Genomic DNA, 12962 nt, shown 5'->3' with positions numbered 1-12962 from the left:
GTAACGAATACAGCTTCAGAAGCGATTTTTTAAAAAAAATTAAGCAGTGAAGGTATGTTGTACTATGTTGCTACGTTATTACTATCAAATTTATTACGTTATTTTATTACTTTAATTATGTAAAATGCCACTGCAGAACCGTTTTTTAGACTTCTATTTCACTGCCGATACTCAGGTTTGCCCAGGTTTTGTTCAATAAATAAACCGGTCGTAAAGGTGTAGATATTATTTAAAAATAATATTGTACATTAAATCTGGCCGAATAGCACCAAAAGTTTTAAAACTTTCAATTTTCAGTTTGTTTTCCAAATAAAAATGTACCAATTTGTTTTCTATTCTTCTTATATTTCATGGTGAAATAAGTATTGCCTATGCATGCATATAATGCGGTTTAAAATAACAATAAAAAATTATTCTGGGGTATTTGTTTTATAGGTAACTGCGTATGTTTTTGGTTTGCTTTCGATTATTTTTATATCTAATTATTTTATAATTTTAGGGTCTGGAATTTTCGTCTCCCCATCGGGTTTGTTGGAAAGAACTGGCTCAATTGGTATGAGCTTTGTGATATGGATGTCTTGCGGGTTGTTATCCCTGTTAGGTAAGACAACTTTTATCTATATTTTTTTGGGTCATACATTATTAGCGTTTAAATTAGTTTAATAGTTAGTAGTCAGTTTAATTTTGTGAAATTGCAGTAAAAAAATAAGGCATCGTTTATCCAAGGGTATCAAAGTTTTTAATATTAAATATTTACTGAAGTTTATTTATTGATCAGATATTGTGTTGCAATAATAAACAAAATACTACCTTATACAGAATGTCTAAAAATTTATATTAAATAATTACTAGCTTTAAACGGTAATAATTTGTTTAATTTAAATGGAACATCCTGTATTTGTTACGAGAATCAGATGCACAATTTAATTGTCTATCAAATTGTATTAGTACTACAACTATTTTTTACCTATCTCTTCAAATTTTCCTAGAAAATGCATTTTTTTATAATTTAGACCTCATTTATCAATATACCCATGGAATATTGACATTTTAGATTATATTTTTAAAGATGTAACAAATTTTCAAAGAGTACCAGATACTAATATTGTCCATATAGCTTGCTTATTTCATTAAAAAATAAAAAACTGTTTAAATATTTTTTGTTAAAGAGGACCAATTAATATGATCCCAGTATTCAAACTACATTAATTGACTGTTTACGTTGATTAATAATAATTGCTCCAAAACAGAGACGTTTATTTTCATAACTTATTATTACATATATTGATTTCTGAGTCAAATCCACATTTATTTAGAATAATTTATTAATTATTAAAACAGTTATTGTATGTAATAATAATAAGTATGTAATTAACTAATTTTTGAGCGGAAATAATGGTGGTCTATTTAATTGGTAGGTATACTCTTTTACAAAGATTTAAATTGTTTTCTTTTTGTAAACAAATGGGCTTGCAATATTACTATTTTTGCCATCTGTACATTTTGTACATAATAATTATGTTGCTTTAAAAAAATCTAAAATGTCAATATTCTATGGGTATAGTGATAAATGAGTTCTAAATTATAAGAAAATGCATTTTCTACGAAAACTTGAAGAGGTAGGTAAAAAATGGTATAACACAATTTGATTGGCAATTAAATTGTGCATCTGATTCACGTAAAATATACAGAGTGTTCCATTTAAATTAAACAAGTTATTGTAGTTTAAAGCTAGTAATTATTTAATATAAATTTTTGGACACTCTGTATTAGGTAGTAAAATTTTTATTATGGCAACACCATATCTGATCAATAAACAATCTTCAGTAAATATTTAGTATTAAAAACTCTGATACGCTTGGAGAACTAAAGCCTTAAATTTTTTACTGCAATTTCATAAAATTGAAAATATTTCAAAAACGGTAATGTTTAAGTGTGATAAACCTTAATCAAATTTACCTTTATTTTAATAGTAGTAACTAAAAATGTAATAATATACAGGGTGTTCCATTTAAAAAAATACAACTTTGATATTTTTTATTTATTAATATTTATAAATTGTAGTTCTAATACTCCTTTAACGAACCCAAAACTTACAATTTGTAAAAATCTAATCGTTTAGCTACAATACTATGTGTCGTATGTGGTGAACAATCCTGTATATTATATCTTACGAATTACAGGTGCATTGTCCTATGCCGAACTAGGCACCATGAACACGTCGTCCGGAGCCGAGTATGCTTATTTCATGGACGCTTTCGGGGCACCGCCGGCGTTCCTCTTCTCCTGGGCCAGTACCCTGGTGCTGAAACCATCCCAAATGGCCATAATCTGCCTGAGTTTCGGCAAGTACGCGGTGGAGGCATTCGTAACCGAGTGCGAGCCGCCGGAAATCGTCGTCAAAATGGTTGCCCTGCTAGCAATGAGTAAGTTTTACTTGTTATTTTAACTTTAGAGTTTTCTCTCTAAAGTTTAGTTTTAATTATATGCTGATAATGCTAACCTGGTTAGTGAAACGCGCATCCAGTGCAAAAGTAAAAGTGTTTTGGTGTATTGTGGTGAATTAGTGTTTTATTTTGCTGTTGTAACACCAAAAGTTCCAACCCCCAACTGTAATCTAGTTTTAATTAGCGTAGACGTTTTTTCCTGTAATTTCAATTTAAAATGTCAAAAATTAGTGATCTTAATTTTCAGTTAGTAGAAAAAGTTAACAAACTTTTAACTTTTTCCACTAATTATATTTCAAAATTTGCGAGTAATGGAGTAATGTCATGTTGGCCTTCATCATCATCATCAAGAGAAATTCCGTCAAGATTGTTTTGTATCTTATAATTTATTATTTTATGGTATTATAAGCTAATTATTAGGCTTTCTCTATGGATACAACTGACTACCACAAGCTGTTGCTAGGATATTCTATTAATTTTAAATGTATTAGTTTAGACATTGTGAATGATTATAAAAAAAGTTAAAGCTTCATTCAGAATCTCGTAATTAGTGGAATAAATTAGTGGTTTCAATAACACTTTATACTTTTTAGTTTACGATCATTCACAATATCTAAATAAACATAATTAAAATTAATAGAATATCCTAGCAACAGCTTGCAGTAGTCAGTTGTGTCCATAGAGAAAGCCTAATTTTTAGCTTATTAAATAATCAACTTTTCTAACCACAATTTTTCTTGACGGATGATAATCAAAGCCCAAAATAACTTTCATCGCAAATTTTGAAGTATCTATAATTAGTAGAAAAGTGAAAATTCATAAAAAAGCTTTAGTATTTTGATAAAAATCGATATATAGGATGGCAATGGGCTAAAATGAAAGAAAAAAAAAATTGAGCTGTCAAATTTGACAGCTGTCAAAAAAATTTCAAAGTTGTCGATTTTGATAAAAATCGATATATTGGATATCCCCTACCCCATAGTCGGTTTATATTTTATTTGTCTCACAAAAAATCGAGTTTTGGTATCTTAGTATATGACATAAATTAGGATTGATTGACGTATTCAATTGTTTTCGGCTACTTCCCGTTTAACCGGAAATGACTACAACTTTTTATCTTTAAATAGCACCTTCGGTATTTTGTTACTTTATTCGATAGAAAATGACACTCCGAATAGAATGACATATCGTATGTCAACTTTTGACATTTTCAAATATGGTTTATTTGAAATTACAACATGCAATTCATAACGACAATTTAACTCGAAATACCAAATATTATGTGGTACCAAATTATTCGTAAAAAAATGCTTTTTCCAAATATGCTAATAAGCCACCCTCGTTCCATTTGAAAAAATTGAGATATGATTAAAAATACGATTTGGGCATCTTTTAACCGACCAGGACAAGACACGAAAAACAGACGATCAAATTTACTTTTTCAACTAATTGAAAATTCCTTCCACTAATTTTGACGTTCTGAATTCTTACATTCAAATTAGAGGAACAAACTTCTAGGCTAATTGAAACCACTAACTTATTCCACTAATTGCGAGGTTCTGAATGCAGCTTAACCAAAGTAAGAAACAGTCTCTGTGTGCGTCCAGCCTCAGGAAACTGGCAAAATGTAGACAACAAAGTTTCACATCAATAATCATTACATATAATACTTCTGACTTATTGCTATTTTTAAAAAATTGATGCATATTATAATTACAATTCGTCCTTATCATACAGATTTGGAAAGAATAAAACAATAAAATTTTGATTTTCAACTTTATTTTCTCCTGACGGATGATAATCAAAGACCAAAATGACATTCCTCGCAAATTTTGAAGTATAATTAGTGGAAAAGTTAAAAGCTTGGTAACTTTTTCAACTAATTGAAAATTCCTTCCACTAAGTTTGACGTTCTGAATGCTTACATTCAAATTAGAGGAACAAACTTCTAAGCTAATTGAAACCACTAACTTATTCCACTAATTGCGAGGTTCTAAATGCAGCTTAACAAAAGTAAGAAACAGTCTCTGTGTGCGTCCAGCCTTAGGGAACTGGCAAAATGTAGACAACAAAGTTTCACATCAATATTCATTACATACCTCTGACTTATTGCCATTTTTAAAAAATTGATTCATATTATAATTACTATTCGTCCTTATCATATAGAGTTGGAAAGGAAGAAATTTTCAATATTTTATTAGATACTCTATGGAGTGAGCAACTAACAATTATTATTATTGAAGACATTTTGTGATATGAAATTGCCGCCTTTTTCTGAAGATTTTATTTTTTATTCACTTTGACATGTGTATTATTAGTGGAAATACAGGGTTTTTAAAGAAACGGGTGGATATTGGAAAATTTAATCTTATTTGAGCTAAATTATTGAGTATTTGGATGTTAATGGCGCTTTACATAAAGAAGGATACATGCATGATGTACTGTAATACAGTACTGTAAGAGCATGTCGTACCATTCAGTGATGGTGGTCTACGACTTTTTGAACCTCGTCGGTTGTTCTAGCTCAAAAAATAAAAATATTTAATATTGTTTGTAAAAATACCCGCTTTTAACTTTAATTTAAAATTATATATCTTAGAATTGCAGTTTGTAACAGCTAAGGTTAGCTCCTTTTTGGTCTTTTTTATAGATATTCTTTTATTATATTAAACGAATGAATGGTTGCACTGTAAAATATCGTAACAGAAACCACTCTGTCTTGAAAAGTTATTGTTGCAGTCGTTTTGCAGTTACGAACAAGGCAAGTATTTCGTTTCATTTATATCTGATGTAGACAAAAGCAATCGTAGCAAAATTCTAAACAGGGTCATATTTACATCTCTTTTTAAAATAAATAAAAATAGATAAATTAAAAATTGATTTATATTTATTTTGAAGTAATTTAATATGAAGTAATAAAATAATAATTTAAAAGTAATACTTTGAAGTACTAAAAGATAATAATATACATATTAAGTATATTATTACCTTTTACTTTGTCTCTGTTCTGTATGAAACTATCTTGACTGAACCACAAAATGAAAAATAACATCTTTTTTTTTAGTTTTTCTAAAATTGTAGTGTTAATTGAGATTATAGTTGAAAATAATTTTCACATTGGCATTTGCAAAGTTAAATTTGCAATTCGACGTTTCGTATTCGTGACACTATCATCAACTTTCTATGTCAATACAAATCAATATGTTTTATTTCACTGTTCAATGCATTTTATGAATATAAAATATGTTGAACAAACACCAGGTGACAGTTTATAGTTTCACGTGTAGCGCGCAAAAACACTTTTTTCGAGAGACCATATTAAACAATTTTGTTTAACCCAAAACAGATATATCAACAATTAAAAGTAAAAATGTTTGACAACCAGAGAAAAATGCAGTGCTTATATTTCCAATTAGAAGATAAGGAAAAATTGCAATTTTTGATTTTGGAATATTACATTAAGAAAATATGTTAGTTATAAACGTTGGGTTTTACTTTTTGTTTATACGATTCCTTTTTGTGTTTTATTCCTTAAATCTAATTTTAAATATCCGAACTATCGTATAATCTAAAATAACGGCGTCCAGTTGGCTTGGAAATGACGATGAATTGATGTAAAATTATATGGGGAATATACAGGGTGTTTCAAAACAAATGCGAAAAACTTCAGGGGGTGATTCCTTGTTCAAAATAAAGGGTAGTTTGCTTTATAAACGTTGGATCAAAAGTCAACCATTAGGGAGATATCGAGGTACAAAGATGGCGGAAAAATAATGTTTTTATTCTTTATCTTGAAAACGAAAAATGATAGACTAATGAAATTTTATGGAAGCATTACTGTTATGAAAACATACTTTCTGGTAATTTTCTCACTTTTTTAAAATGAGTGGAAGTTGTTGAAATAAACAGGGGTAGTTTATTTCATTTATCATTCTTGTTATCATTCTTGTTAACGAAATTAAAAAAAAAGCTCATCAAACACATGCAAAAAAATTAATTTGGATAGTTTAGTTTGTTTAGAAACTTTTTTATCTCTTGTGATTTTTTGATAAAACTCACCGATTTGAAATTAAAATATAAAATGTAAAACATTACATATCAGGACAAAAAACATTTTTAGATAAAGAATCTAGTGGGCTGCTCTAATTTATTTAGGAAAAAATCTAGTCGGCCGCTGTCACTTTTTAGGATGTTTCTAATATTATTTTATTGACATTACTCTACTGCAATACGTTATTATCTAGATTCTTATTATTATCGTTATTATCACTAGATTCTTTATCTAAAAATGTTTTTGATCCTGACATGTAATGCTTTACATGTTATTTTTTAATTTCAAATCGGCGAGTTTTATCAAAGAAACACAAGGGATAAAAAAGTTTCTAAATAAACCAAGCTATCAAATCATTTTTTTGCATGTGTTTGATAAGATTTTTCTTTAAATTTCGTTAACAAGAATGATAAGGGTAGTTTATTTCAACCCCTTCCACTCACTTTAAAGAAGTGAAAAAATTACCAGAAAGTGTGTTTTCGTAACAGTAATGCTCCCATAAAATTTCATTAGACTATCTCTTTCGTTTTCAAGATAAAAAATAAAAACATTATTTTTCCGCCATCTTTGTACCGCAATATCTCCCTAATGGTTGACTTTTGACCCAACGTTTATGAAGCAAACTACCCTTTATTTTGAACAAGGAATCGCCCCTTGAAGTTTTTCGCATTTGTTTTGAAACACCCTGTATAATTTTACATACAAAAAATGACAGCGATTCTCCTTTCATAGTCATCGCTAACGCCGTTTTTTTTTTCGATCATAAGGTATTATTTGAAGCGCTGTTATTATACTAATAAAAATATGAAGTAGTTTTTAAATTCCCCATTCTTTTTGTGTTATTAAAAATACAGGAAAAATTGAAAAAAACAATTTCTATCTGTCGAAATATTGTGTTTTAAAGGAAAAGGATTTATTAAAATTGGATATTTTTTTAAGGAGGATTTAAAAATACATTTTAGCATTGGAAAAATACAGAAAACTCTATGAATTAACTGGGATAGGGTTCATTTAAAAAGGAGAATTTTCAAAAAGGCTTTATGAGATAAAATGTACTTGACATTGAATAAAAATTCTGGTTTTAGGCATTTGTTGATGTTTTGAAAAGACAGTGTAGAGAAAGAATGGATAATAATGACACAGCCGAGAATTAATTAGCTCAGAGTTGAATCATGGGAAAAATAACAATGCTTTTCAGTGGCGGAGAATTACATTTTTGTGTTATGGATTTTATTAATATGTATAACTGGAAAATAACTTGGTTATTATTTAAGGTTTTCTTAAATTTTAAGGTTTTTAACTTTCACTTTTTTAATTTAAATTTTGAATATAATGGGTGCCTCCAAAACAGAAATGTCAACGTTTAAAAGTAAAAATGTTTAATCTTTCCTCGCCATTTTGCTTTTGACAGTAGACAAAAATTGTTCCGAGCTAAAGAATATAGTGGATATATTTTCAATATAGCTTAATTAGAGAAATTTAAGGGAAATTTGTTATTTTTAATTTTTACGATTTTTTTAGGCGAGAATGTCAAAAGTTGACATATGGTATGTCATTCTATTCAGAGTGCCATTTTCTATCGAATAAAGTAAAAAAATACCGAGGGTGCCATTTAAAAATCAAAAGTTGAAGTCATTTCTGGTGAAACAGGAAGTGACCGACAATAATTTCAATACGTCAATCAATACGTGCCAAATTTCGTCTTTAATCTGTAAAATAAAAAAGTTTTAGGGATAAGCCACTTTTGAGAAACACTCGGTATGTTAATACAGATGGACCTAATTGGTGCTTTTTTATTTTTTAATTTTGTATTTTAACAAAAAAAGTAGTAGTAAAAAAAAATTAAAAATGTAAAGGTAGTTTTTTTTCTAGTAGTTTCTTTTTTTTTGATTAACAAAAAATAACTATTTTATTTTGTAGATTTTCTTACTGTGCAAGTTGCAAAATACCCAGAGGACTTTTTTGAAAAAAAAACATATTTATAAAAATTTACATACAGGGTGAGTCTTAAATAAGTGCAAATATTTTGAGGGCTGGTAGATCTCGATAAAAGAAACATATTGTCTCTTTGTCTTTACCGATTTTCAAATAAGTCCAAAATAACCGAGTTATTTTATTTTGAAAATTACAAAAAAATATTTTTTTCTTAAATTTTGAGGACCATTGAATTTTTTTCTGGGGTTTATTTGTTTTAAATTTGATTTTAAATTGAAAATTAAAAAAAAATGCTTAAATTCTATTCTATATTATAAATAAATAAACTACATTACATGTAGTTAATGTAGTTTATGTAGAGGGTGTAGTTTATGTAACCTATGTATGTAACTTTCAAATATCAAAGATTTGAGGTGAGGTTATAATAAGTTGAAGCTTTAAAAACACATATTGTATTTAAGAAAACAGGAGAAATATGGCTTTAAATATAATATTTACATCATATTATCTCTATTACACCTCATACAAAGGAAAATTATTCATAATATCAATGCATAGTTTATTAACGTAGTTTTCATGTAGTTAATGAACGGGAAAAGACGTAGTTTTTTAAGAAAAACTACACGTAGTTAATCAGGTAAACTACGTCTTAATTAACTACTTCCGAACCCTGCTTAGGAGTAGCAAGGTACGGCTGCAAGGTACGTTTGCCAGGGGTTGTAATATACTATCCTTAAAATATTTGCACTTATTTATTGACTCGTCATGTATAAACTATTACCATTAAACATATAAAGTTTTACTAATTGTTATAAAAAAATCATTCATTCAAATTTGTTTATTGCAATAATTTATGTTACGCCGTAGACAAATTCTGATTAAAAATATTTTTAATTAATGTCTGTTCTTTTTAGTTGTCATCTTGTATGTCAACTGTTATAGTGTGAATCTCGCCACTAGTGTCCAGAATGTGTTTACGGCTGCCAAGCTCGTTGCAGTGTTGATTGTGATAGCAGGTGGAGTGTACAAGATGTTCGATGGTAAGTTACAATTATAGCATCACAGAGAACAACATTCTCTGTGATAGTACCTTCTAAAATCTGTCCAACAAGTCAGGGCAGATTTCGACAGACGGCATTCAAAATATGACAGAAAATACCATTTACTTGTGAATTAAAATGAAATCAGTCACTGTTATGTATCCTCTTGTTGGGCAGAATTTAAAAGAAATTTATAATTAAAAAAATCGCGAATTTTAAGTAAAAACCCATATGAACATCCCTGGTGGATCCTGTCGACACTTTTATATATTAAAATATGTAGCACTTATTGTAACTTTTGCCCTTAAAAATTTCATTCGAAATATAAAAGCACTTAAAAAATTATAGCACGAATAAAATTATAATAAATCGAAAAAAATGAACCTTAAAGGTTGATTCTCATTATACCTTCCTTATCAGCTCCCTTCCGTTTCCCTTCCGTTTACATAAAATATGATATCATGTAAATGAATAGGACAATGCACACTATATACGTTCCGTTTCCCTTCCGTTCCATATTCTTTCCTTCCATACATTTTTTTGGCGGACGGACTGAAGCGTATCGGAAACAGCGTTGTCAAGTTCTTACATTTGTCCAGCTTTGTTAAAATTTTGCTGATATTTATTCATCCTTTCACCTTAATTAAATCTATTATCTTTTTCAAAAGATACAAATTTTTAAAATAAAACTTTCGTAATGATATAAATTGTACAATAAAATGTATGGAACTGATAAGGAACGGAAGCTTACGTATAGCGTCAATACAATAAAAATACGGAACGGATATGGAACGTATATGGAATGGAAACGGAAGGTATAGTGAGAATCAACCTTTAGAATGACTTTAACCCTCTGTAGCTACGAAACAAAGCAGAATTGGACATATAATCGGAATCGGACATAATAATATGTTGATATAAATAATAAATCTTATTTTTAAGTGAGCAATCTCCCCACGAGATGTGGTACATGTTTTTTTAAACATCCTGTATAGTACCCATGAACATTCTAGTGTGCAATGAAATTATTTAGGAAAATATTAAAAATAATTTGTTTCTACGTCAGAAATTATTTTCGTTAATTTCAGGAAACACACAGCATTTAAAACACCCGTTTGCAAACACTCAATATTCTGTGGGAAATATTGCAACTGCATTTTATACGGGCTTGTGGGCCTATGATGGTTGGAATAACCTCAATTACGTCACTGAAGAAATTAAAAATCCATCCAGGTGAGTGAGATAATTACAATTTTTCATATCATATTGCATGTGCATACTTTACGTAATTATGCATATCCATTAAGTTTGGTTTGATTTTATCAGCAGCGAAGCTTCCGCATTGATGCGGGTGATGCGTTGATTGGAAATTTTTAATTTTTTTCTGAATTAAATAATATTTTTTGACACATAATTATGTCAATTTCTAATAATTGATATACATATAGGCGTTGATCCGACACATAGATAAAGGAAACCAGTTTTGAATGGAATGCTCGGCTTGCCGATAAAACTTATAATTGTTTTGGAGGGCATACGTTGTAGGGCGCTGCTAAAGCGGTTGCTAAGAACAACCGCAAACAAGAATAAACAATTTTCTCTTATCAAAGTCAGAATCATAGGTCAGAATCTTTAAAAATTATAAGTAGTGGAGTGCTTTAAGCCCTTACGGGATACAAACATCGGAATTCATTTACTGTGAACGAATTTTTATAAAACTTTTTGCATTGTAGTGTTAATAAGATATATTACAAAGTTTACCTATTTAAATTCGTTGCTTTTACTTTAGTATTTAAATAAACACACATATACAAATGCATACATACAAGATGGCTCCACATTCCGGAAAAGCTCTGTATCAGGAGGGAACTTGAGATTTTCACTTCAAACTTTTTACAAAATATGTGTTTAATGGTAGTTCACATTTCAAAAACATTTTTATAGTTATACAGGGTGAGTCAAATTTAGGTTTCAAAAATATCTTAATACCATAGAGTATATTAAGTGGTTTTTGAATTATGACCAAGTCCATGAGGACGCCAATCTAGACGTCCAGGAATCTTCGTATGATAACTTCTAATTGAGACGATCGACTTATTGTAAGTTTATCGCTAAAGAAACCGCCGTTTGCCAGCTTTTCAATTTGATAATGAATTGCACTTAAGGAACGTACATATTAACTAACGGACTATAAAGGTGCGTATTCATTATCCGAACGAACGAACGAACGAATGAAAGTGCGGTATATTTAGACGGAGACCGAACGCATGCGGCCGTTCGTTCGTTCGTTCGCTCGACCATCCGTTTCGAGTCGGTACATCAAAGGCGTTCGCCAACAAATGCCTCCGGTCTTCTCGTGCGGTTCTATCGTACGGTCCCCGTCCATACCACTAGCGAACATTCGTTCGTTCGTTCGTTCGTGCGGATAATGAATACTCACCTTAAGAAGAAGATTAAATTACGCAAAACTTATGTCAAGAAGGCCTGCTTCGGGACCAGAACTTACTAGAAGTGTTGACTAGGCCCAAAAGCAAATGCATGGTCTTAATGTAAAAATTACGAAAAATGTTAGTGTCTTCTTCAAAAACGAATATTTCCAACAAAAATAAAGCTAATGAGATGAACCAAAAAACAAACCATCGAGAAAGGATGTATCTAGATGATAAAATGATTTTTAAATTTCTTGCTGTTTTAACATATTCCACAGGGCGTTTCAAACTTTCACCAAAATATCAACATTTTGTTTTGCCTCGTTTAATTAACAGATGGGGAGTTTCATTTTTAATTTAGAAAAAGATACTAAAAAGTAAAAGAATTGGGCTACACACTGCTTAAAAAATCATCAAAATCGGACCATTAAAACAAAATATATTAACCTTTAAAATATATCAAAGTTTTAAGGTGCCCATTTTTCGTGCCTGTGTATGTATTTCAAAAACTATACATTTTAGTCATATTCTTTTCTAATAAAACAAACCTTTATTTTTTTACTAGAATCATAATAATAATAGCTTCCGTATATAGCGTTTAACGCCTTGGGAGTAGCAAGGTACTGCTTGCTATACTAGAGCCGTTCGGTATACAAGGAAGGTAATGTGGCTAGCACTACGCTTCAACCGCCTATTATTACCTCAGGATTGTGAATCCCAAGTACTCATTTAGGCTGAGTCGACCTAGGTACCCAAACTATTTTTATTTTAATAAAAATAGTCGGTTGATGAAATGCCGGGTGTGGGAATCGAACCCGCACCTTGAGATTCATAGACGAGAGCCTGTAGCTCTACGCCGCCGGGCACCTTTTACTAGAATCCAAAAATGAATTAATATATAGGGTGTTCCATTACAAAAAACATAACTTTGATGTGTAACTTTTTTCGGGGACACCCTGTAGAACTCTACATAATTTTAGAAAATGCATTAAATTGACTTACATAAGCTCACAAAATTTCACTTCAATACAAACTTTTGTTCTCCTTGTAAAAACCGCGT

General features: G+C 29.9%; 1 protein-coding gene across 4 annotated transcripts in view; it reads left to right on the top strand.

Annotated features, from left to right (window-relative positions):
• Nucleotides 1-12962, top strand: part of LOC115880828 (b(0,+)-type amino acid transporter 1) — a 91905-nt gene that overhangs the window by 61199 nt on the left and 17744 nt on the right. For all 4 annotated transcript variants that reach the window (XM_030898124.1, XM_030898125.1, XM_030898126.1 and 1 more), the window contains exons 3-6: nt 500-601; nt 2184-2426; nt 9348-9473; nt 10562-10706. In XM_030898124.1, coding sequence (XP_030753984.1) covers nt 500-601; nt 2184-2426; nt 9348-9473; nt 10562-10706 — 616 coding nt within the window. The remainder of the gene's footprint in view (nt 1-499; nt 602-2183; nt 2427-9347; nt 9474-10561; nt 10707-12962) is intronic.

The sequence above is a fragment of the Sitophilus oryzae genome, unplaced genomic scaffold, assembly GCF_002938485.1.
Source record: "Sitophilus oryzae breed Bouriz unplaced genomic scaffold, Soryzae_2.0 scaffold_165_pilon_pilon, whole genome shotgun sequence".
In the NCBI taxonomy this organism is placed as follows: Eukaryota; Metazoa; Arthropoda; class Insecta; order Coleoptera; family Curculionidae; genus Sitophilus; species Sitophilus oryzae.
This window is presented reverse-complemented; position numbering and strand designations above follow the sequence as displayed.